General features: G+C 45.0%; 1 protein-coding gene across 3 annotated transcripts in view; it reads left to right on the forward strand.

The window, feature by feature from the left end:
• Nucleotides 1–26,850, forward strand: part of LOC104669883 — a 55,031-nt gene that overhangs the window by 26,096 nt on the left and 2,085 nt on the right. The window contains exon 1 of one of the 3 annotated variants that reach the window (XM_030939175.1): nucleotides 20,697–20,744. The exons of 1 other annotated variant lie outside the window; for it this stretch is intronic. In XM_030939175.1, coding sequence (XP_030795035.1) covers nucleotides 20,712–20,744 — 33 coding nt within the window. In that variant the 5' untranslated portion in view covers nucleotides 20,697–20,711. Of the gene's footprint in view, nucleotides 1–20,696; nucleotides 20,745–25,653; nucleotides 25,714–26,850 lie in introns of those variants that run through there. One more of the 3 variants, XM_010372998.2, reaches the window with a different exon arrangement.

Consider the following 26,850-nt stretch of genomic DNA (forward strand, 5'->3'; position numbering starts at 1 on the left):
GGTTCATTTCAAATGCCTGCTAAATCTCAGTGACTCTGGCTATGGATTAAAACACTGATCACCCATTTTGTTTCGGAAGCACCAAGGTCTTAGAGGCACGCACGTTTGGTTAGAAGACCTACCTTAATGCTACAGGTTAGGTGGTGGAGCTGCTGCTGGAGGTGGTGGGGAAGTTTGGGCAGTGGAGGAGGAGTGGAGAGAGGAGCAGCTGGGGGTGTTGCTGGAGGAGGAAGCAGAGCTGGGGCAGAGCTGGTGTGGGTGTTTGTGCAGAGGAGGTGGAGATGGGGTGGTGGGCTGCTGGAGGGGAGGGGATTAGTAGTGTTGGTGTGGAAGGCATGAAGAAGGTGGTGCAGGTGGCAGAAGCAGTGAAGGAGGAAGTAGAGGAGGCTTGGAAGGGCTGAGGGAGGTGGAGAAGGAGAAAGCGGAGGCAGGGGTTGAAGGGTGCTGGTGGTGGAGGTGTGGAGGAGATGGAGGAGGTGGTGGTGGCAGTAGACGAGGAACTAGAGGAGGGGATGGAGAGGATGAGGGAGAAAATAGTGGTGGGGGGAGATGCTGGGTGAAGTAGACTTACTGAGAACGGAACACACTGCTGTCCATGCTTCCTTCACCCCATCCCAGTGATCCCACAAGCTGGGAAGACTCAAAAGGTTATCCCGGAAATGGCAGGGCAGGTTTAGGGTGGTCACTCCCAGCCGAGGCCTCTCTGGATAGCCCTTGTTGGAAGCAGCTCTGCCTGGATAGGAACTGCATAGACATAGGTTTGTATCATTCAGGTTTGTGACACAAACCCTTACAGTGTAACCCTTCTGGAAGTGGGGGGGTGGGGTGGGATCACCTGGGTCATCTACACAGAATGTGCCTGGGATTCATGAGTGAACTGTATGGCTCCGTGAGAAAAATGAACTGGGAGTCCCAGGCCTGGGTGCCAGCCCTGCCTCTGCTGAACTGTGTGGACTTCTCCACTTTACTTTCCAGTCTCCCATTGTGTGAAATGAGGTTGTTGAATTAGGCGTGCCGGCTCTAACAGACACTCTGTTTCTACCTAGGAGAAATTGTGTAACCATTAGAGCTTTGCTTGAGGTCGTTTCTGAGCTTTTAAGGATAGAGTCTTCTTTTCCATTTTTCCTGCCTGGTCCTTTTCTGAAGATAGGGAAGAGTGGGACTTAGTTTACCTTTTGACAGCCTTGGATAACTGGATGGGCTATATCACCCAGTGCCCATTACCCTTAGGCCACACCCCAGACCAAACCCAGACCAAAGTCAGACAGATTCTTGCCACACCTAACTTCGAGGAAAGGTCACAAGTTTGGATGAGAGGGTTCCAAAATGGCCTGATGGCTGGGCACAGTGGCTCATGCCTGTTAATCTCAGCACTTTGGGAGGCCTGTTAATCTCAGCACTTTGAGGCTAGGAGTTGGAGACCAGCCTGGACAACATAGTGAGATCCCATCTCTATTATTTTATAAAAAGATAACCTGTTGTTACCTGTGACTACTCATTGCCAGATACAAGAAATGCAAGTCACAGTCCCAGAGTAAAGTCCGACTGTCAGGAGACCAGCCAGTGAGCTGTTGCCATCCGTCTAGAAAAGACAGCAGAACTGGGCAGGGGAGGGTATGAGGCAGGGAGGGCGATTCTGGAGTAAAGTTTCTGCTGCTGATAATGAGTCATCCGCAGTTTCTCTGTTGCTTGCTACCACACATTTTGAAGCCGTGGGGAAGGCTTTTAAAGGGTCAGAGCCAAGTTGTCCCTTTGGACAAGAAGTTAGTCCCAAGACGTCAGGACGGTTGCTGGTCGTGAACTTTTCCAAGACAAGATTGCTCAGGATACTGTGGTGTGGCAGGAACACTGAATTTAGAGGTTGGCATTGAGGGGCTGGGCATGGTGGTGTACTCCTGTAAGCCCAGCACTTTGGGAGGTCAAAGTGGGAAGATCTCTTGAGTCCAGGAGTTTGAAACGACCCTGGGCAACATAGTGAGAACTAGCCTCTACAAAAAATATCAAAATTAGCCAGGCGTGGTGGCACCTGCCTGTAGTCCCAGCTACTCGGGAGGCTGAGTCGGGAGGATTGCTGGAGCCCCACAGGTCAAGGCTGTAGTGAGCTGAGATCTGCATGCTCCAGCTTGGGTGACAAAGTGAGACCCTGTCTCAAAAAAAGGAAAAAAAAAAAAAAAAAGATTGGCGTTGAGGCTTGGTTCTGAAACTTACTTCTGAGACATTGAGTATATCGCTTCTCCTGTAAAGCTCAATTTCCTCATCCTCATTGTAATGGGAACAGTAACAATACCAGCTTCTATGCTGCCCTGAGGGTAGCAGCACTTTGGGAACTGCTCAATATACTACACGTATTCAAGACTTTTTGTTACTATGGCTCTCGTTGACTTCTCTGACTTGCCGTGATGAGGCAGGTAGGAAGGAAGGTGAGCTGGGAGCAACTTCTTCTGACACACCTGAGCAGCCTGAAGCCACCACTGACTTAATGATGGATTTCCAACCATCAGAGTGCTGCTTACAGACCTAACTGAAATGTTCTGTGAGATTCACTGGCTGTAACCACATCTGAATGCATCAAAAGGTGTCATCACCCAACTGAAGAGCCATGCCTTGAAAGCAGGAGACTTAATATTTCCTGAGTGTCAGCTATACATCAGACTAGCTGCGGCTCACAATTAATCACTATTCACTCCTGGAAGGTAGATATTATCATCCTTATTTTACAGCTGGGGAAACTGGGGCTCAGAGCGATTAAGTAACATGCCCAAAGTCACAGAATTGTTCAGTGAAAGAAACGCGATTCGAATCCAGTTCTGTCTGTGAATGTCTCCACTATACCATGTTGATGCTTTGCCAAGACAAGCTGAAATATTTCTGTGATATATATATATATATATTTTTTTTTTTTTTTAATTTTTTATTTTTTTATTTTTTTTTCCCAGACAGTCTCTCTCTGTTGCCCAGGCTGGAGTTCTATGGCGTGATCTCAGCTCACTGCAGCCTCCATCTCCCAGGTTCAAGCAATTCTCCTGCCTCAGCCTCCTGAGTAGCTGGGATTACAGGTGCCCACCACCACCTCTGGCTAATTTTTGTATTTTTAGTAGAGACGCGGTTTCACCATGTTGGCCAGGCTGGTCTCGAACTCCTGACCTCAGGTGATCCACCTGCCTCGGCCTCCCAAAGTGCTGGGATTACAGGTGTGAGCCACTGTGCCCGGTCTCAGGTTATAGTTTAAATGTCCCCCCTTCAGAGACACCTTCTCAGACAATCGGATGGGAACACAGTTCTCCTGTCACTTTCTCTCATTGCACACCATGCTTTCCCTTCCAGGCGTATGCATCACAATTGGTAATCATATGTTTATTCATCACCTGTGGGATGTTTATCTCCACACCAGTCTATTTGACCCATGAAGACGGGTGCTACAAAGATGAGCCTATTTCTTCACCACGTTCCACTGAGTGCCCAGCACATAGCAGGATGAATGGATAAGTGAGGGTGGTTAGCATACAGGAGTTTTTCTGCTTGAAGGGGAAAATGTGAGCCCGGTGGGAAACCTAAGTATATTGAAGGAAGAGAAGACCCAAGTCTAATCGGTTTTAAAAATAAGGATGTTTATTTTAGCACCTCACCAGAAGCCTTGCGCAAGGGCTTCCAGGACAGACATGGGGCTCCCCAGTGTCCTGAGTGGCCTAGGTACATCCCAGCCCTCTGCTCTGCCATTCTCCTAATCACACAAGGGGGCAGCTACGATTCCAGGGACACGGACTGACCCAACCATACCCAGTGAGGACGGGGAAACGTGCTCTTTTTATTAGAAAGGAAAGTGTTTGCAAAGAAAACGCAAAAGAAAGTTCCCAGCAGCTTTCTACTCAGGTCAGCTCCCTTGGCCAAGATCGGGTTCTACTTCTATGCTCTAGCTTCAAGGAAGATTAACAAGACAGTACTGGCATTTAGATCCTCTGGGGTGGGAGATGGGCTTCACCAACAAGCAAGCAAGCAGGGGCAAGGTGAGGACAGTCTTGTGTATGGGGAAGAACAGCTGTGTCCACTGCACCTCCTGGATTAGGCCCTGGAGACCCCATGGGTGCAGGCAGGCTTACAGACAGCAGGAGGAAGAAAGACCATACCATTTTACCAATTAAACAAAGAAGTCCAGATTGCAATCATTCCATGATTCATTGATGTGAGTCATGGTGAACCTTCAAAGTTCATACATGCTAAGGAATTCATTAGCTGTCTGCTGTGAAATTAACAGCTGAGAGATTAGACCTGGGCCATTTTCCTGGAAGACCAAGTTAAAGAGGTTCCTGTGCTAAAACAATGAATGTCACCTGTCCAGTGACTGGGTGACAAGGCTTGAGAAGAACCGGAGGCCTTTCCTTCTCATCCCTGCGCCCAGCCTTGGCTGAAGTCCGAAGTCCTCTTAGACTTCAGAAATTCCTCAGTTATTGTGTGTTCCTTGGGCTGCATATCTGGCCACTTACTTGGCATTTCCACTGGGCTAAGAGACCTCTTGAGCTTAATGCATCCGAAACAAGCTCTTGGTGACTGCACCACCACAAATGTGCTGCTTTCCCAGTCTTCCCCATGTTAGCAAATGTGCCACCGTCACCTGCACTCAAGACAAGATCGAAAACGTCTTTGGCCGGGCGCGGTGGCTCACGCCTGTGATCCTAGCACTTTGGGAGTCCCAGGCGGGAGGATCACCTGAGGTCGAGAGTTTGAGACCAGCCTGACCAACATGGAGAAACCCCGTCTCTACTAAAAATACAAAATTAGCTAGGTGTGGTGGCACATTCCTATAATCCCAGCTACTCGGGAGGCTGAGGTGGGAGAATGGCTTGAACCCGGGAGGCGGAGGTTGCGGTAAGCCGAGATCGCCCCACTGCACTCCAACCTGGGCAACAAGAACGAAACTCCGTCTAAAAACAAAAACAAAAAACTAAAACTAAAACTAAACAAACAAACCAAAAAAGTCCTATCTGATTCCTCTCTGTCCTTCACAGCACACATCCAGTCCATCAGCAAGTCATGCCAGCTTCACTTCTCCAACACACCTCACAGGCGCCCCTCACTGCTTCCCTGCTCCCTGCCTAGTCCCAAACACTCTTCTCCGGGCTGGACCACGGCAGCAGCCTCTTGATTTGTCCACCTGCTCTCGCATCCCCACTCCTAGGCCATTCTCTACACTGCAGCCAGCGTGGTCATTTTGAAATGTGAAAAGATCACAACACTCCTCTACTTAGAAACCTCCAATGGCGGCTCCCTGATACCCATAGAATAAAATCCAGTCATCCTCACAGCCTGCAAAACCCTCTGCGATCTGCCCTTTGCCCACCTCACTGACCAAGCTTCATGTGCTCTGCTCCGGCAGACTGGCCATTTCCTCTGGGCCGTCTGCTGGAATGTTGTCCCCAAGATCTCTGCAGGCTGGCATGTCCTTCCAATTCAGTCTCAGCTTACATGAGGCCTTCTCAGAGAAGTCCTCTCTAACTCCCGATCAAAAATAGCACCCCAGTCTCTAACTTCTTACCATATTTTATTTTCTTCCTGACACTTATCATTATCTGAAACTAATGTATTTGCTGGTTTATCTTTATGATCTGTCTCTGGCAACAGTATATACATGGTACAAGGACTTATTTTGCTTATTGTTTTACCCTCTGCACTAAAACAGTGTCCTCATCTATGAGGACTCAGTGAACATCTGCTGAACGGGATGAATCTTAAAGCCTTCAACAATCATATTAAAAGACGAAACTCTTTACAATAAGAGAGAAAGCAATCATCTTTTCTTGGGCATTGGAAATACTGAGACACTAGGGGACAGAAGGCACCAAAAATTTAGATAAGAGGGACTTGTGACAATCCTGAAACAGGTGAGCTTGAGAGCATCAAGGAAGGACAAGGGTGGTTGTATGGACAGGTGGGAATGTGGTCTTGATCTGTCTGTGATGAATTTGGAGAGTGCAAATGATAGAGTCAGAAGAAGAAAGTCACTCAAAGATCTGTCTAGAGTCCTTGGCTTTTAGTGTGGGCTTGACCACCAACTCTCTCTGGAATCTCAGGCAAGTTGTTTAGCCTCACTAAGCGTGGGCCTCTCAGGGCACTGGGCTGTGTGATCGCTGAGGTTTTGCCAACTGTGATTGTTTCATGCTCATTCGCCCGTGGTTCATTCAATCACTCAGAAAGTATAACTTGAGCACTGTGTTCCTGAAATGGTGCTACGTGCTGGCATGCAGCAGAGGACAAGGCTTAGTCCCTCTCTTCATGGAGCTTCTAACACAGGAGACAAATAGCAAATAATTATGCAAATAAATCCGTCAGTTCAAATGGTGATGGGAAGGAGAAGTGAAAGGTGCAATGAGAGTGTGTAAAGGGGTGTCTTATGGGGATTGAAGGGTCAGATAAGTCTATTCTTAAAAAAATGATATTTTCTTCTTTTTACAAATGTTCAAGATTTGGGGAAAGGAACGAAGGGAGCTCTGGAGAGTTTCTGTCCGGGGCTCTGGCAGCGGGCTGTGCATTTGAGCAGATGCTCTCCCCCTGCACAGTGATGGATTCTAAGGCTCCTTGTACATGACATGGTGGGTCCTCCCAGAGTCAGGCAGGGAGCCCAGCAGGTTATTCCTTGGCCAGGGTGGGGTGGGGAGGAGATGGTTTTTTTGTTTGTTTGTTTTTGTTTTTTGAGACGGAGTCTCACTCTGTTGCCCAGGCTGGAGTGCAGTGGCGCAATCTCGGCTCACTGCAAGCTCCGCCTTCCGGGTTTACGCCATTCTCCTGCCTCAGCCTCCCCAGTAGCTGGGACTATAGGCGCCGCCACCACGCCTGGCTAATTTTTTTTTGTATTTTTAGTAGAGACGGGATTCCACAGCGTTCGCCAGGATGGTCTTTGTCTTCTGACCTCGTGATCTGCCTGCCTTGGCCTCCCAAAGTGCTGAGATTACAGGCATGAGCCACCGCGCCCAGCCGAGAAGTTTTTGATAGTGTGAAGAACCATTTTCTTCTGTGTAGCAGATGAAGGTGAAACTGGGTGTTATCAACTTTTTATGCCAATCCCCTGACCTCATCCAGCCAAACTCCTATCAGTAGGCTGAGCACATAGAAGTGAGAAGTTGGGGGGCCGCCTACTTACCTGTTTTGTGGTGCATATAAATCTTTTTTTTTATTTTTTAATTTTTTATTTTTTATTATACTTTAAGTTCTAGGGAACATGTGCATAACGTGCAGGTTTGTTACATATGTATACTTGTGCCATGTTGGTGTGCTGCACCCATCAACTCGTCAGCACCCATCAATTCGTCATTTATATGAGGTATAACTCCCAATGCAATCCCTCCCCCCTCCCCCCTCCCCATGATAGGCCCCGATGTGTGATGTTCCCCTTCCCGAGTCCAAGTGATCTCATTGTTCAGTTCCCACCTATGAGTGAGAACATGCGGTGTTTGGTTTTCTCTTCTTGTGATAGTTTGCTAAGAATGATGGTTTCCAGCTGCATCCATGTCCCTACAAAGGACGCAAACTCATCCTTTTTTATGGCTGCATAATATTCCATGGTGTAAATGTGCCACATTTTCTTAATCCAGTCTGTCACTGATGGACATTTGGGTTGATTCCAAGTCTTTGCTATTGTGAATAGTGCTGCAATAAACATATGTGTGCATGTGTCTTTATAGCAGCATGATTTATAATCCTTTGGGTATATACCCAGTAGTGGGATGGCTGGGTCATATGGTACATCTAGTTCTAGATCCTTGAGGAATCGCCATACTGTTTTCCATAATGGTTGAACTAGTTTACAATCCCACCAACAGTGTAAAAGTGTTCCTATTTCTCCACATCCTCTCCAGCACCTGTTGTTTCCTGATTTTTTAATGATTGCCATTCTAACTGGTGTGAGATGGTATCTCATTGTGGTTTTGATTTGCATTTCTCTGATGGCCAGTGATGATGAGCATTTTTTCATGTGTCTGTTGGCTGTATGAATGTCTTCTTTTGAGAAATGTCTGTTCATATCCTTTGCCCACTTTTTGATGGGGTTGTTTGTTTTTTTCTTGTAAATTTGTTTGAGTTCTTTGTAGATTCTGGATATTAGTCCTTTGTCAGATGAGTAGATTGCAAAAATTTTCTCCCATTCTGTAGGTTGCCTGTTCACTCTGATGGTAGTTTCTTTTGCTGTGCAGAAGCTCTTTAGTTTAATCATATCCCATTTGTCAATTTTGGCTTTTGCTGCCATTGCTTTTGGTGTTTTAGACATGAAGTCCTTGCCCATGCCTATGTCCTGAATGGTACTACCTAGGTTTTCTTCTAGGGTTTTTATGGGATTAGGTCTAACATTTAAGTCTGTAATCCATCTTGAATTAATTTTCGTATAAGGAGTAAGGAAAGGATCCAATTTCAGCTTTCTACTTATGGCTAGCCAATTTTCCCAGCACCATTTATTAAATAGGGAGTCTTTTCCCCATTTCTTGTTTCTCTCAGGTTTGTCAAAGATCAGATGGCTGTAGATGTGTGGTATTATTTCTGAGGACTCTGTTCTGTTCCATTGGTCTATATCTCTGTTTTGGTACCAGTACCATGCTGTTTTGGTTACTGTAGCCTTGTAGTATAGTTTGAAGTCAGGTAGTGTGATGCCTCCAGCTTTGTTCTTTTGACTTAGGATTGTCTTGGCAATGTGGGCTCTTTTTTGGTTCCATATGAACTTTAAAGCCGTTTTTTCCAGTTCTGTGAAGAAACTTATTGGTAGCTTGATGGGGATGGCATTGAATCTATAAATAACCTTGGGGAGTATGGCCATTTTCACGATATTGATTCTTCCTATCCATGAGCATGGTATGTTCTTCCATTTGTTAGTGTCCTCTTTTATTTCACTGAGCAGTGGTTTGTAGTTCTCCTTGAAGAGGTCCTTTACATCCCTTGTAAGTTGGATTCCTAGGTATTTTATTCTCTTTGAAGCAATTGTGAATGGAAGTTCATTCATGATTTGGCTCTCTGTTTGTCTGTTACTGGTGTATAAGAATGCTTGTGATTTTTGCACATTGATTTTGTATCCTGAGAGTTTACTGAAGTTGCTTATCAGCTTAAGGAGATTTTGGGCTGAGACAATGGGGTTTTCTAAATATACAATCATGTCATCTGCAAACAGGGACAATTTGACTTCTTTTCCTAACTGGATACCCTTGATTTCTTTCTCTTGCCTGATTGCCCTAGCCAGAACTTCCAACACTATGTTGAATAGGAGTGGTGAGAGAGGGCATCCCTGTCTTGTGCCAGTTTTCAAAAGGAATTTTTCCAGTTTTTGCCCATTCAGTATGATATTGGCTGTGGGTTTGTCATAAATAGCTCTTATTATTTTGAGGTACGTTCCATCAATACCAAATTTATTGAGCGTTTTTAGCATGAAGGGCTGTTGAATTTTATCAAAAGCCTTTTCTGCATCTATTGAGATAATCATGTGGTTCTTGTCTTTGGTTCTGTTTATATGCTGGATTACGTTTATTGATTTGCGAATGTTGAACCAGCCTTGCATCCCAGGGATGAAGCCCACTTGATCATGGTGGATAAGCTTTTTGATGTGCTGCTGAATCCGGTTTGCCAGTATTTTATTGAGGATTTTTGCATCGATGTTCATCAGGGATATTGGTCTAAAATTTTCTTTTTTTGTTGTGTCTCTGCCAGGCTTTGGTATCAGGATGATGTTGGCCTCATAAAATGAGTTAGGGAGGATTCCCTCTTTTTCTATTGATTGGAATAGTTTCAGAAGGAATGGTACCAGCTCCTCTTTGTACCTCTGGTAGAATCCAGCTGTGAATCCATCTGGTCCTGGACTTTTTTTGGTTGGTAGGCTATTAATTATTGCCTCAATTTCAGAGCCTGCTATTGGTCTATTCAGGGATTCAACTTCTTCCTGGTTTAGTCTTGGAAGAGTGTAAGTGTCCAGGAAATTATCCATTTCTTCTAGATTTTCTAGTTGATTTGCGTAGAGGTGTTTATAGTATTCTCTGATGGTAGTTTGTATTTCTGTGGGGTCCGTGGTGATATCCCCTTTATCATTTTTTATTGCGTCTATTTGATTCTTCTCTCTTTTCTTCTTTATTAGTCTTGCTAGCGGTCTGTCAATTTTGTTGATTTTTTCAAAAAACCAACTCCTGGATTCATTGATTTTTTGGAGGGTTTTTTGTGTCTCTATCTCCTTCAGTTCTGCTCTTAGTTATTTCTTGCCTTCTGCTAGCTTTTGAATGTGTTTGCTCTTGCTTCTCCAGTTCTTTTCATTGTGATGTTAGAGTGTCAATTTTACATCTTTCCAGCTTTCTCTTGTGGGCATTTAGTGCTATAAATTTCCCTCTACACACTGCTTTAAATGTGTCCCAGAGATTCTGGTATGTTGTATCTTTGTTCTCATTGGTTTCAAAGAACATCTTTATTTCTGCCTTCATTTCGTTATGTACCCAGTAGTCATTCAGGAGCAGGTTGTTCAGTTTCCATGTAGTTGAGCGGTTTTGATTGAGTTTCTTAGTCCTGAGTTCTAGTTTGATTGCACTGTGGTCTGAGAGACAGTTTGTTATAATTTCTGTTCTTTTACATTTGCTGAGGAGTGCTTTACTTCCAATTATGTGGTCAATTTTGGAATAAGTGCGATGTGGTGCTGAGAAGAATGTATAGTCTGTTGATTTGGGGTGGAGAGTTCTATAGATGTCTATTAGGTCCGCTTGGTGCAGAGATGAGTTCAATTCCTGGATATCCTTGTTAACTTTCTGTCTTGTTGATCTGTCTAATGTTGACAGTGGAGTGTTGAAGTCTCCCATTATTATTGTATGGGAGTCTAAGTCTCTTTGTAAGTCTCTAAGGACTTGCTTTATGAATTTGGGTGCTCCTGTATTGGGTGCATATATATTTCGGATAGTTAGCTCTTCCTGTTGAATTGATCCCTTTACCATTATGTAATGGCCTTCTTTGTCTCTTTTGATCTTTGATGGTTTAAAGTCTATTTTATCAGAGACTAGGATTGCAACCCCTGCTTTTTTTTGTTCTCCATTTGCTTGGTAGATCTTCCTCCATCCCTTTATTTTGAGCCTATGTATGTCTCTGCATGTGAGATGGGTCTCCTGAATACAGCAGACTGATGGGTCTTGACTCTTTATCCAGTTTGCCAGTCTGTGTCTTTTAATTGGAGCATTTAGTCCATTAACATTTAAGGTTAATATTGTTATGTGTGAACTTGATCCTGCCATTATGATATTAACTGGTTTTTTTGCTCGTTAGTTGATGCAGTTTCTTCCTAGCCTCGATGGTCTTTACATTTTGGCGTGTTTTTGCAATGGCTGGTACCGGTTGTTCCTTTCCATGTTTGGGGCTTCCTTCAGGGTCTCTTGTAAGGCAGGCCTGGTGGTGACAAAATCTCTAAGCATTTGCTTATCTGTAAAGGATTTTATTTCTCCTTCACTGATGAAACTTAGTTTGGCTGGATATGAAATTCTGGGTTTAAAATTCTTTTCTTTAAGAATGTTGAATATTGGCCCCCACTCTCTTCTGGCTTGTAGAGTTTCTGCCAAGAGATCTGCTGTTAGTCTGATGGGCTTCCCTTTGTGGGTAACCCGACCTTTCTCTCTGGCTGCCCTTAAGATTTTTTCCTTCATTTCAACTTTGGTGAATCTGGCAATTATGTGTCTTGGAGTTGCTCTTCTCGAGGAGTATCTTTGTGGTGTTCTCTGTATTTCCTGAATTTGAATGTTGGCCTGCCCTACTAGGTTGGGGAAGTTCTCCTGGATGATATCCTGAAGAGTGTTTTCCAACTTGGTTCCATTTTCCCCTCACTTTCAGGCACCCCAATGAGACGTAGATTTGGTCTTTTTACATAATCCCATACTTCTTGCAGGCTTTGTTCATTTCTTTTTCTTCTTTTTTCTTTTGGTTTCTCTTCTCGCTTCATTTCATTCATCTGATCCTCAATCGCTGATACTCTTTCTTCCAGTTGATCAAGTCGGTTACTGAAGCTTGTGGATTTGTCACGTATTTCTCGTGTCATGGTTTTCATCTCTGTCATTTCATTTATGACCTTCTCTGCATTAATTATTCTAGCTATCAATTCTTCCACTCTTTTTTCAAGATTTTTAGTTTCTTTGCGCTTGGTACGTAATTCCTCCTTTAGCTCTGAGAAGTTTGATGGACTGAAGCCTTCTTCTCTCATCTCGTCAAAGTCATTCTCTGACCAGCTTTGATCTGTTGCTGGCGATGAGCTGCGCTCCTTTGCAGGGGGAGATGCACTCTTATTTTTTGAATTTCCAGCTTTTCTGCCCTGCTTTTTCCCCATCTTTGTGGTTTTATCTGTCTCTGGTCTTTGATGGTGGTGACGTACTGATGGGGTATTGGTATAGGTGTCCTTCCTGTTTGATAGTTTTTCTTCTAACAGTCAGGACCCTCAGCTATAGGTCTGTTGGAGATTGCTTGAGGTCCACTCCAGACCCTGTTTGCCTGGGTATCAGCAGCAGAGGTTGCAGAAGATAGAATATTGCTGAACAGCGAGTGTACCTGTCTGATTCTTCCTTTGGAAGCTTCCTCTCAGGGGTGTACTCTGCCCTGTGAGGTGTGGGGTGTCGGTCTGCCCCTAGTGGGGGATGTCTCCCAGTTAGGCTACTCAGGGGTCAGGGACCCACTTGAGCAGGCAGTCTGTCCGTTCTCAGATCTCAACCTCCGTGTTGGGAGATCCACTGCTCTCTTCGTTCGGGTCTACACAGGCCTCTGCTGCTTCCCCTGTTGTTTTTTAGCTGTGCCCTGTCCCCAGAGGTGGAGTCTACAGAGACAGGCAGGTTTCCTTGAGCTGCTGTGAGCTCCACCCAGTTGGAGCTTCCCAGCGGCTTTGTTTACCTACTTAAGCCTCAGCAATGGTGGGCGCCCCTCCCCCAGCCTTGCTGCTGCCTTGCGGTTAGATCGCAGACCGCTGTGCTAGCAATGAGGGAGGCTCCGTGGCCGTGGGACCCTCCCGGCCAGGTGTGGGTATAATCTCCTGGTGTGCCCGTTTGCTTAAAGCGCAGTATTGGGGTGGGGATTACCCGATTTTCCAGGTGTTGTGTGTCTCAGTTCGTCTGGCTAGGAAAAGGGATTCCCTTCCCACTTGCGCTTCCCAGGTGAGCCAATGCCTCGCCCTGCTTCAGCTCTCGCTGGTTGGGCTCCAGCAGCTGACCAGCACCGATTGTCTGGCACTCCCCAGTGAGATGACCCCAGTACCTCAGTTGAAAATGCAGAAATCACCGGTCTTCTGTGTCGCTCGCGCCGGGAGTTGGAGACTGGAGCTGTTCCTATTCAGCCATGTTGCTCCACCCCGCATATAAATCTTAGTACATCAATTTATTTGTGTGAGAAATACCACTTTCTTTTGTTTAAAATGATCTTAAAGCTTTCTTTATGCTTCCATCCTTCCAGGTGGAGGAAATTAAATTCCAGTCACAACTGAGGTCCTCTGCTCTGCTCCCCACACCAGGTCCCGGTGGAGGCTGAGAGCCCCTGGCCTTCCTACATGTGGCCTTCCCCATGCCTTGCGGGCCTGGCCACCTCCACCAACAAAACTCCAGGGCCCCCTCCTAGGCTGGGAGAAATTCCTCATCACTCTTCTGTCCTGGGCTACTTTAAAAGGTCCATCTAGGACACCCAGCATCATCTCTGCATTTTGGCGTCTACAAAATACAGCAAGAGATTTAATTTTCAGGTAGCATTTTGCTTACTATCCTATAGAAACCCCCGAGGCAGAACTGTCTAACTCTGTGGAGAGCTTGTGAAAATTCAGGAAAAACACACACAAGTCAGTACTTATTAAAAAATCATGGCCGGGCGCGGTGGCTCATGTCTGTAATCCCAGCACTGTGGGAAGCCAAGACAGGTGGATCACCTGAGGTCAGGAGTTCGAGACCAGCCTGGCCAACATGGTGAAACCCCATCTCTACTAAAACTACCAAAATTAGCCGGGCATGGTGGCGCATGTCTGTAATCCCAGCTACTCGGGAGGCTGAGGCAGGAGAATTGCTCAAACTTAGGAGGCGGAGGTTGCAGTGAGCCGAGATCACACCATGGCACCCCAGCCTGGGAGACAGAGAAAAACTCGGTCTAAAAAAAAAAAATTATTCTGCCATAGAAGTGGGACTCCACGGTCAGGGAAAACCTGCATTTGTCTGAGTCCTGGCTTTGCCTGGGCAAGTGGCCACCTCTTTCAGCCTCTTTTTTCTCATCTGTAAATCAGAACATTGTAGAGATTCCTTCATGGAATTGTTATGAGAATTTAATAAGATTCCCTGCAAAATGCTTAACACAGTGTCTGGCACATGACAAGTGCCCAGTAAATATTATCTATGATTCACAGATACATCACGTTAGTGATGATATAAGACGTACTATTCATTGTTACTGCCCAGCTCAGAGATCATGTATAAAGGCTTTGCAGAGGGTGGCCCCCGGAGTGCCACTGAGCCCTTGGGAATGGGGCTTGGTGAGGCCGGTAGCATTTTTCATCCTCCTTAAAGAACAGGTGCAAGTCTGGTCACGACTTCTCTCCATCAGCTTCTTGTCTAACCTGTAAAAAATGATCTATCCTCCTTGGAAATTTCTACTTACTACATGGCAGCTTCTAAATTATATATACCTTTCTTGCTCAGATACATTTTTTTCTTTCCTTTACTGCCCTGCCCCCACTTCTCCTCCAAAATACTACAAGCAAATATCATTTATATTGATTTTGTGAAGCTCCCTTCCCAGCCATCCCCAGTCCCTGAAAGGCTGGGAAGCCAGTCTCTGATTATATGTTTCTCAAGGCTGAATCCAGTTTTTGTTTGTTATGGAAACGTTAAATCTTTAAAAAAAAAAAGTCTTAAGTCTTTGGGACAAATATTGGTGTGGACTATTTTAAATATATATATATATTTGAGACAGAGTCTTGCTCTGTCACCCAGGCTGGAGTGCAGTGGCACGATCTTGGCTCACTGCAACCTCCACTTCCTGGGTTCAAGCAATTCTCCTGCCTCAGCCTCCCTAGTAGCTGGGAGTATAGCGCCTGCCACCACGCCCAGCTAATTTTTGTATTTTTAGTAGAGGCGGGGTTTTACCATGTTGGCCAGGCAGGTCTCGAACTCCTCACCTCAGGTGATCTGCCTGCCTTAGCCTCCCAAAGTGCTGGGCTTACAGGCGTCAGCTATTGCACCTGGCTGTGTATACTATTATTTTTGCACAGACTGATGACAGGAGAGGCAAGGCCTGGAGTTTAGTGAGGGTTTTATTGAAGAGGAGTGAGGAGAGGGAAGAAGCAACATTGGGAAAAAGGGAAAAAGAGAAGGGTTGTCTCTGGGCTTGAGGCAGAGAGAGACAGAAGAGAGAAACAGGGATGAAGACCTGAGAAAATTAAAGAAAGCCAGTTGCCTGTAGATTTCTGAGGTTCAAATCTACAGAACAACTCAGTGTCGGAAAGGAATGAACGCTTGTATCCAGCTTATCGATCCTGCTATGCAGCTAATCCCTGAATGAAATTTCCTGTGTCTGAGTGTAGGTTATGAATATGCAGTGAAATCGTCCATAATGCCACTTTCCTTACATGCAGTTTTTTCCTCATTTTTTTCTAATGTTGAGTCACTCTGTAGACTCCAATAGATGATCTCTGCATGTACTTATACTTTCAAGAAACAAGAAATACTACCGACTTTGTTGGTTTCACTGATGGTGTGTTTGAGGGTTGTTTTTATTAAGTGTCTGAGATGCATTAAGTGTTTCGTAGTGGAGGCTTTATAAATGTGTTTGAATCAAGTAGAAGAACAATCCTGGGTGGGAGATACTATTTCTCTTCTATAGATTGTGGAAAGTGAGGCTCAGAGTAGTTAATAATGTGGTCTGTAAGTACAGCAGCTGGTGTTCAAACTGGGTCTGGTTCAGGCTCACTTTTGAGTCTTGTCTATCTCGCTAGACAGGACCAGGATTATCTCCCCGACGTTCTAGCGCCTTCTCTGGCTTTCAGACTGTCAGTGTTTATGAGACCAATTCCTCACGCTCCCTCCCTTTCACAGCTGCATCCACTCAAGACATCGCCCCTCCCCTCACCTGTGAACTTCCTTAACCACTTGCTGCACCTCTCAGTGACCCACAGAAGAGCCAGGGCATCCCAGGTATGCTTCAATTGTGACTTGGCCTGACAGCTTCCCAAGGACATTGTTAACCCCTTGACAACAAGCACAGTGTCTTACTTTAGCAATCAAATTCATCAGTGACTTTTGAATTTGAGTTTCTGTATTTACCAAAGTTACATATCCACATAATTTGGTGAGTCAAATAGTTCCACAAATGTTGTCCCTAATATGCTTTGTTTCTGTGTTTTGATTTTTTAGTTTTAAGCATTAAATCTTGAATTCCCACCATGAAAGATGAGTTTAGCTTTTTCTTTTTCTTTTTTCTTTTTTTTTTTTTGAGACGGAGTCTGGCTCTGTCGCCCAGGCTGGAGTGCAGTGGCCGGATCTCAGCTCACTGCAAGCTCCGCCTCCCGGGTTCCCGCCATTCTCCTGCCTCAGCCTCCTGAGTAGCTGGGACTACAGGTGCCCGCCACCTCGCCCAGCTAATTTTTTGTACTTTTTAGTAGAGACGGGGTTTCACCGTGTTAGCCAGGATGGTCTCGATCTCCTGACCTCGTGATCCACCCGTCTCGGCCTCCCAAAGTGCTGGGATTATAGGCTTGAGCCACCGCGCCCGGCCAAGTTGAGCTTTTTCTTCTTGTGCCATGACCTCCCCTCATATACACACTCTTTCACTCCATATCCTTCCACTATTATTATATGCTAATATCATTTTTTCATCATTCTTTGTTTCCATATGAAAATATAAATTCGATTTATAACTGTGCCCTGAAGTACAGTGTGATTGCCTTTCCTTTCCTGGAGTTAGTAACTGTCTTATTTTTCCATTTGTTTTGTTTTTTATTATTGTTGGTTTTTGTTTGTTTGTTTGTTTTGAAATGGAGTCTTGCTCTGTTGCCCAGGCTGGAGTGCAGTGGTTTGATCTCGGTTTACTGCAACCTCTGACTCCTGGATTCAAGCGATTCTCCTGCCTCAGCCTCCCTAGTAACTGGGATTACAGGTGCCCACCACCATGCGTGGCTAATTTTTGTATTTTTAGTAGAGACAGGTTTCACCATGTTGGCCAGGCTGATTTCGAACTGCTGGCCTCAAGTGATCCACCCACCTCGGCCTCCCAAAGTGCTGGGATTACAGGTGTGAGTCCATTTATTTTGTTTTCATTGTATTAAGCAATAATAAAGGTTCAAACTCTGCCAAAGTTCTACATCTCCTCTGTGGTGATGTAGATGATCAGGTCTCCTATCGAATTTGTCTTTCTGCTGAAGCCTGTCCCAGGGCTGTGCCCTGCGGCAGTGTGGGCCAGCTGTCCTCCCTATGCACTGGGCATGCAGCCTTCCTCTGGAAGACCCTGCAGCCTCCTGGGGATTGCCTTCACCATCCTTCTGTGTTGGAGTTCCTGTCTCCCAAAGCCCTTGCCTTCCTCCTTTTTGGTTTACTCTCTTATTTGTGAGGAGCTCTTTTTCCAGTAATGTCACAAGAAAGGGGCATGTGGCCCTGTTTTTCAAATCTGGGCATCCCCGGCATGCTCAATAAATGTTTGCTGAATTAATGAAAGAGTGAAAGAAGAAATGACAATAAGGAAACGTCAGCAGAGACAGATGGCGTGATCACAAACTGAGATGAAAAGGAAACAATGCATCCTGATAATCTGATGTTTAGATAACTGACCTAAGCTTTTCATTTGTGATTGACATCAGTCATAATAAAAGTTCATGAGAACACCTGGATTTAGAGAACTTATCTTTTCAAATGGCAGTCTGGCACAAGAAAGAATATCGGCTGTGAATGAGTTATTTAAACTTGCTACGTCTTGGCGTCTTTGTCCATAAAAATAGGGATGCTAGCCGGGCACAGTGGCTCATGCCGGTAATCCCAGCACTTTGGGAAGCCAAGGCGGGCGGATCACAAGGTCAGGAGTTTGAGACCAGCCTGGCCAACATGGTGAAACTCCGTCTCTACTAAAAATGCAAAAATTTTCCGGGCATGGTGGTGGATACCTGTAATCCCAGCTACTCAGGAGACTGAGGCAGGAGAATCGCTTGAACCCAGAGGCGGAGGTTGCAGTGAGCTGAGGTCGTGCCATTGCACTCTAGCCTGGGTGACAGAGGGAGACTCTCATCTCAAAAAAAAAAGAAAAAAAGAAAAAGAAAAAAATAGGTTAACAGGAAAACTGTTGCACTGGGTGAGAACTAAGGGTGAGTGAACCCTTTCTCAAGTCATCTTATGAAAATGGCATTTAAATGGAATCAATTATATGCAAAATAGCACAGTGTTTAGCCTTTTGTAGCACTTGACAAATAGGATTGAATTCCCTTCCTTCTCCTCTTAAAAGTGAAGGACCTCTGAATTGCCAACTGTAACAGTTATTGATTATGTTGAAAAGGGTTATAAAAAGCTTAGTTTAGGATTCAGATATGGTAGTGTGATAGCCGTGAGATGCCCTGGTTTAATTTTGACCTCACCGTGATTTGCTGTGTGTCCTCGGGCAAGTATCCTTCCTTTCTGAGCCTCTGGGCTTTCTTCGGGAAAATGCGGGGCTGGATGGTTGGGGACTAAGGTCTGACTCTGTCAGGCTCTACCCTTATTCTGTGAGTTGCCCTTCCAGAACCGAACAGACTCCACCCAGCTGCTGTGAGCACAGTTTGCCTTCAAAGTAGACGCTATCTCTGTCCCTGGCACCGGCCTTCTTAAGGCCCGGGCCCGAGGTTGACATCCTGTGAGGTCGCCTGGGAAGAAACCCACATTACATTCTTCTGCAATGTAATGCAAAACAGATCTGGCCTCGGCTCCAGCCAGCACCAGGGAAGTGGACTTCATTGTAAAAGCCACCTTGTCAGCGTCAGGCCTGGGTGATTAATGACTCTTTAATCTCACAGCAGAATACCTGACAAAATACGCCTGGGCCAAAAAGGCAGAACAAACGTAATTAGCCTAGTCGACCCACTCACAAGGTGTGGGTTGCTACGGATCCCAGCAGCTTCGAAAGGAAGCCTCTCCCTGCCTGTCCCTTTTAGGTCTGGGAAGGAATCAAGTGGCCACAATGGGGAAGGAACTCCATTAAAAGGAGGGCTGGCCAATGAATAAACATGCAGGTTACCGTGTCGATACTTGCTGAATGCTGTTCTGAAGTGGGGTGTTTGAGGCCTCGGAGGCCGGCGCCCCTGTATTGTGTTGGGGGAGGGACTGGCCATTTGAAGTCAAGGTGAGGACATACTGGGGCAGATGGAACCTGCTTTGTTTGTGAAAGAGTTTTTCTGCTATTTATGCTAATGAGTGGGAAACACTTCTCAAGCATTTCAGATGATTCTGTAATGAGGCCCGGCAGAATGTGCCAACATTGTTGGCCCAGGACAATTTCAAACTCCCACTCGCCACATTAGCAGCCCCTTTCTTTACAAGAAGGCCCTTGGAGGGTGAAAGAGGACAATGCGGGAAGAGTGAAAACATCACAAAGAGAGGCTTTTGTTTCGCCTTCCTTTGAACCCTCTCAAAAGCCCAGTTTCAAGGGGTGTGTTGGGCCTGCCTTTCAACGTTACTGAACCCAGAATCCCCTGTTGTTTAGCAACATAGAAAGCTGACCTTAATTGACTCCACTTCTGAGCAGGCTTTGTAAATCACTCTGCCCCAGAGTGGAATTTCCTGATGGCATCCGTGTGTGATATAACGTTTGTACACAGGATACCAACGTGCCAATGAAATATACATGCCTTCACGTGTGCACAGTGATTTACAGCTTACAGCTCACTTTTACATGCATTCTCTCACAAGGACCCTACCTCTGGATTAGGAATCATTATTCCCATTTCACAGAGAAGAGAATTGAGGCTCAGAGAAGTTAGGTGGCCTGCCCAGAGTCACCCATCAAGAATGAATCAGAGCTGTGACTGGAAATTAGATTTCCCTGACTCTCTATTACACTGCAGTTGTTCCAGGGGTTGTATTAAATAGACTGTGTAAATGTGTATTCAAGAGAGATGTCTTCAGCAATGAGTTTCTTTAAAGCATTATTTTGTGGGTAAAGAAGAACATCGCTAGGTTATAATAACATTTTGGATTTCCCCTTTAATTTCTGGTCATAATAGCATTTTCTTGACAAGACTGCTTCCACTGTACTCTGGCTGTGCCCAGCGGATTTCTACTGTCCCCCTTCCTTCCTCATCCTCAAGTCACGCAGCTACAGACACATGGCTCTCAGGTAGGGCAGTACGGGGAGTTCCGTCTTCCCTCTGGGATTATGCTTCACTGAGCCTCATCAATTCTAGGGATGTTGTGAGGAAGGTGCTCCACCCTGGAATTCGTCTAGAAGTTCAGCCTGGGGCCTGAGAGACACATCTGTACTCTTACAGCCTCTAGACTAGGAATACTCAACCCTGACTTTGCCATGTGGCCCTGAAGTTCTGTTATAGAGGACTCTGTGCTGAGAAGGGTCATGTGCTTGGCTTAATGCCCTTCTGTCACTGTCTTGACATTCTGATAATTTCATCTTTGAACTTCTTTTTTGCAAGTGAAGCCCAATGAGACAGTGGAGGAGAGGAGAGTCATGCCACTGCAGTTCCTCGCTATGCCATTCATACAGAGCATTCTCCATGCCCAGAAGTCCAGGAGTGCAGAGGGTCCATGATGCTCAGGAGTTCCCCGAGACTCAGGGAGGTAAGCATGCTCTGCCCACACCTGAGTAAGTGGGCACCACTGATGGCCCTGAGAAGCCGTGCACTCCTTGCAAACCAGAGCAAAAGAATACAAAAGAGCCGGGTGCAGTGGCTCATGCCTGTAATCCCAGCACTTTGGGAGGGCGAGGCGGGTGGATCACCTGAGGTCAGGAGTTCGAGACCAGCCTGGCCAACATAGTGGAACCCCCATCTCTACTAAAAATACAAAAAATTAGCTGGGTGTGGTGGTGGGTGCCTGTAATCCCAGCTACTTGGGAGGCTGAGGCAGGAGAATCGCTTGAACTCAGGAGGTGGAGGTTGCAGTGAGCCGAGATCATGCCATTGCACTCCAGCCTGGGCACCAAGAACGAAGCTCCGTCTCAAAAAAAAAACAAAAACAAAAACAAAAAAAGACAGTGGAGGTCTAAGAAACACAATTGACCAAAGAATCCCATCATATCCTTTCTTACTCACCTTATGTCCTTGTGTTAGCAAAACAGATCCATTGAAAATGACACAAGAAGGAAAGAGGGAGCTAGGATGATCCATAGCTCCCTGCCCTCTCATTCAGCCTCATCATAAGTCAAAGGTGCAAAGGGAAATGTGTGTGTATTACCAACAGAAATAAAAACAGCGGGGTTAGTTTTGTACAGCACTTTCACTGTTCTTGTAAGAAAAAAAAAAAATATATATATATACACACACACACATATATATACACACACATACATACATACAAATATAGACTACAAAATAAAAATTCTGCAATTTTGGTGATTCTGCATAGGAGTTAAATGTTCTTATATTTGCATTTAAAACTGGCACTATTCAAGTTAAAGATGAATTGTAAAACTCATGCTAATAATTTAAAATGTGAATTTTTCTTTACTTAGAATGACACTAAATAGCAAATAAAATCCACAAACTATGTAGCTAACCCTGTTTCTGGCAGAAGACCTATAAAAATGAATATCATAGGTTTGAAAAAAATTATGTGATCTCAAATCTTACAATCAAAAGAGCCACTGTGTCAATGCCTTCCTCGAGCTTTCTTGGGTTCTGTGTGGGACTATCACATGGTGCTATACTGCTCTTTGGCAAAGGGTAGTGGGTGGAGATCACAGTGGTCCTACTAGCTATGTGATCATGAACAAGCCCCTGCCTTCTCAATCTGCAACAGGGAGGTAGCATATATCTTGTCGTTCGTCAGGAGTTCCTGTAAAAGAATGCACGTAAAGGTGTTTTGGAAAACATAAAATGTTGTGTATGTATAAAGGATTTATAATTTTTATTACTATTAAAAAACTACAAAGCAGGAACCATGAACACTGCTGTCTTTATTCCCTCTGATTTGTAAATTCCTGCCAAATTTGCATAAATCCAAATTCATTTTCTTCTATTAAACAAATTTGTCAACAACCATTTAGATGGTAGTATGAAAATTCAGTATATTCACAACTTTCTCTCACTTTGCAGTAATACACATCAGTGTTTTTAAAGGCTATAGGGGTTAGTCCAAAGTAATGAAGTTTTACTCTAAAGTTGTTTATACAGTTTTCTATGATTAAACAGTTGTCAAACCTGTGTATAGAAAAAATGATAGGCCAGGAGCAGGGGCTCATGCCTGTAATCCCAGCACTTTGGGAGGCCGAGGTGGGTGGATCACTTGAGGTCAGGAGTTCAAGACCAGCTTGGCCAACATGGTGAAACCCTGTCTCTACTGAAAAAAAAAAAATTAGCCAGGCATGTTGGTGCACACCTGTAGTCCCAGCTACTCAGGAGGCTGAAGTGGGAGAATCACTTGAACTCAGGAGGTGGAGGTTGCAGTGAGCCAAGATCGTGGCACTGTACTCCAGCCTGGGCAACAGAACGAGACTCCATCTCAAAAATAAAATAAAATAAAATAAAATAAAATAAAATAAAATAAAATAAAAGCCTAACAAATAGAAAAATAAACAACTTGATATAGAAGATGAGTGAGTCATAATAACATAAGGCCCTATTATAACACTGTCTACTGTTCTTATAAAGTTTAGATAACTTCTGGATTAAAAATGTATCTCTCCAAATGGAACAGCTGCTCACAGGCAAAGGCTGATGAACCTGCTGAGACTACAGGGAATGTGCTCATCTTATCCCTCCAATGCTAATATCGTAAATAAATAGGTCTCTATTATGTAATAAGAACCTATAATAAATGATGGACTGACACTGCAGAATATTAATTGTAGTGGGAGGCAAACATGTTTTCTCTGTGACTTTGAGACCGTAATTTCTCTTAGCTTGGGTCTCCGTTTCCCCATCTGTACTTGAGACGGAGTGAACTGTGAACTCCAAAAGGCCTCCCAGCACCAGCATTCTTTGTTCTGATGGCTTTGATTTGACTTGGAAGCTTTAGTGCCTCCTGAAGCCAGGTGATAAGGACACATGAGCACACCTGGCAGAGACAAGTTCTGTGTCCCAAAGTGATGTAGCAGATCTGGGGTTTGGGATACCTGTTCCAAATCCAAATCCAACCTCTCCATTGGGCTTATATCCTCTTTGCTAAAGGGGACTCATTATCCCAGAGTGGGAGGCTCTGTCCCTGTTTCCCCATGGTTCAGAGGGCTGGCCTTCACTTTCTTTCTGTGGTTGTCTAGCCATCTCCCCACCATGTCAGCACCAGCCCAAAGCCAGCACAGCAGGTGACTCCCAAGTGTTTGTTGAAGACTGACTTGTGGTTTCATAATTTATTACTTTTAAAATTTCTCCTTCTAGACTTTCAAACACTCTATTTATTTATTTATTTAAGAGGGAATCTTGCTCTGACGCCCAGGCTAGAGCGCAATGGCGCAATCTCAGTTCACCCGCCACCTGTCTCCCAGGTTCAAGTGATTCTTTGGCTTTAGCCTCTTGAGTAGTTGGGATTACAGGCATGCGCCACCACGCCCGGATAATTTTTGCATTTTTAGTAGAGATGGGGTTTTACCTTCTTGGCCAGACTGGTCTCGAACTCCTGACCTCAGGTAATCCAGCTGCCTCAGCCTCCCAAAGTGATGGGATTACAAGCGTGAGCTACTGCACCCGGCTGCAAGCACTTTAAAAACAGGGCCCTCATCAAATTCATCTCTCTCGGTCTATGGCCCCTTGTCCACCGACAAGGCCCAGCACATAGTGGGAGCTCAGTAGATGGGAATACACATGTTCTGAGTAAGCTGGAATGATGTCAATACCCATTTTGCTAAGATGGATATTCTTGCTCATGAGGAAACCCAGAGGCCGCCCTAGATCAATCTCAGTATATGCCCTCTGCCCATCGGTGAGAGGAACGAGGATGCAACTTGTGCTGTCTGGGGAAGGCCACGACAATAGCTGGAAACTGTCAAGTCCCAGAAACTCTTCTCAGTCTTGGCTGAAGACAACACCTTTCATGACCTCAGACTTTTCTTGCTTTGCAGTCTTTTTAAAATGGCATTTGGGGCCGGGCGCAGTAGCTCACGCCTGTAATCCCAGCCCTTTGGGAGGCCGAGGCAGGTAGATCACGAGGTCAGGAGATCGACACCATCCTGGTCAACATGGTGAAACCCTGTCTATTCTAAAAATACAGAAAATTAGCTGGACATGGTGGCGGGTGCCTGTAGTCCCAGCTACTCGGGAGGCTGAGGTAGGGGAATAGCTTGAACCCAAGAGATGGAGGTTGCAGTGAGCTGAGATCACGCCACTGTACTCCAGCCTGGTGACAGAGCAAGACTCTGTCTCAAAAAAAAAAAAAAAAAGAAAAAAAAAGGCATTTGGAGTATAACCTAATCCTATGACTCAGAAATGAATAATATTATGAGACTGTTCATGGCAGCTATATTCATAATATCCTCAAACTGGAAACAACTTAAGTACGCGTCAGCAGTAGAATGAGTGGACGAACTGTGTTATAGCCCTTCCAGGGAATGCTACAAATGCAAACAATGTGGATGAATCTCAAAAGCATCATCTAAATAAAAGGAACCAGACACAAAAGAGTACATTCTCCCATTTAAAGGTAGTTCTAAAAACAGACAAAACTAATTGAGAGTGATAGAAATCAGAACAGTGACTGCCAGCTAGGTCCAGTGACTCATGCCTGGAATCTCAGCACTTTGGAAGGCTGAGGTGGGAGGATTGCTTAAGGCCAACAGTTAGAGACCCCATCTCTAGAAAAAATACCAACAAACTAGATGGTGTAGTGGTACACACCTATAGTCCTAGCTACATGGGAGGCTGAGGCAGGAGGATCACTTGACCCCAGGAATTCCAGGTTGCAGTGAGCTATGATCCTGATGTTGCACTTCAGCCTGGGAAACAGAGTGAGAATCTGTCTCTTAAAAAAAAGAGCAATAATTGCCTAGGAGGTTGAGTGGGATATGATGGGCTGACTGGAAGGGGGCACAAGGGAACTTTCAGGGGTAGCAGAAATTTTCTATATCTTGACTTGAGTGGTGGACACAAAACTTATTGTTTGTTAAATTAACCCTCAAATTTAAAAAACCCACAGTATTTGGAGCTGAGGTTTACCAGGCTCTCAATGGCCAGCTGTCTCCTGGATCAGACACCAGGAGAGGCAGCTGTGATTCGTGCAGCTGTGGCCATACTACTGATTTCCTCACATCCGCAGGGGCGGCCCCAGCACGTGGCCCATTTTTCATCCAGGCACTTTGCTGGCACTTGGTGAACGCTGGTCTCTCCCTGGGCTCTGTCCCGGGACCCACAGCAAACTCTCATCCTTCTTCCCATTGGCACTTCTTCAGCTCCCAAGTCCTCTCTGTGTTTTCTCTTCTCCAGGTAAATCTCTGGGTTTGCCATCCAGGCTTCACTGGATGTGGTTTCCAAACCCTCCTTCCTTGTAGTTTCTCTCCCCTGGATATGCTCCAGCTGCCCAGGGCCCATTTCAAGGATTTCTTGAACACTTTTGCTGATGAACTTAACTTCTACCTTCAAAGCGATTTTAAATGGAGGAGGTAGACTGTGAGCCTTTGTCTAGCCCATCAGATTAAATTTTATTTTTTCAAATAGCGAAGAGACATGAAAATGTAGTGGGAATTCCACAAAGGCCCCTGCAAATGACTGACATACATTTGGGCAGACGAAGTCTTTGTGCGGTGCCAGGGGGCTGATGCGTTAATAGATATAATTTGTAGGCTCCCAAGGAGAGGTTAAAGAGGAGAGCACAGGTTCCTTTGAGTCGACTTGGTGCTCCCGTGTCATCTGTCCCCAGACTTAATCAAGTTATCATATCAACCCAGTGTTTCCTGGACCCCAGCTCTCTGTCTGAATGAGGAAAAAATTTGCAGACAAATTTCTAGCAGCAGGAAGTTGGTGCTCTCCTGCGAGGCTGGATAAAAACTACGTGTAACCTCTCAAGGCCTCCCTCCCGCTCCTGCTGGGAGTTCAGTTCAAGTGGTTCCCTTATTTGATTACGCCTCTCAGGCCTTCTCTGGTGTAGGTATCCAATTCACTGCCATGCCCACCGGCTTCCCACAAGGCAGCAAACATTAGAGTCACTCTTTTGTGAAATTATGGGGAGGCTGAGTGGGCCAAGCACTTGTGTGTGTGTGCGCGCATGTGTGTGCATGTACGCCTGTGTGTGAGGAGACACACAGATGTGTATAAAGAGAGGAATGCCATCTGTCAGCAAATGTGGCATTGATTTATAATCACTTTCTTTAGTCACAGAATAACTGAGTGGCATCTTTAAATTCTCACGATTAAAAAAAAAAGAGACAGTGAAAAGAAATCCTAAGTGCTAAATATCTATGTATTATGTATTATTATTCTTAAGAGCTTGCAAAAGCCTTATAACATGTATGATTTATAATTAATCGACCTAATTCTTCAAATACAGGTTTCTTCCTTCCATGACTATATAATTCAAGTTATACTGCTAAATATTTTATCATGAGAGTACAAATTATGATGGCCTTTGTAACTGTTTTCATGGGAGCATTTATTATTGGGCTGATGTTGATGGGTTAGTAGATTTGTGCATATTCGTCTCTCTTATTCATTACTTTATGAGTGGACAAGAAGTGTGGGAATGCGTGCTGTGACCATGTGGCCACTCTAGATTTTTCTCAAAAATATAAAAAGCATAGATT

Source organism: Rhinopithecus roxellana, chromosome 1 (genome assembly GCF_007565055.1).
Source record: "Rhinopithecus roxellana isolate Shanxi Qingling chromosome 1, ASM756505v1, whole genome shotgun sequence".
Taxonomy (NCBI): Eukaryota; Metazoa; Chordata; class Mammalia; order Primates; family Cercopithecidae; genus Rhinopithecus; species Rhinopithecus roxellana.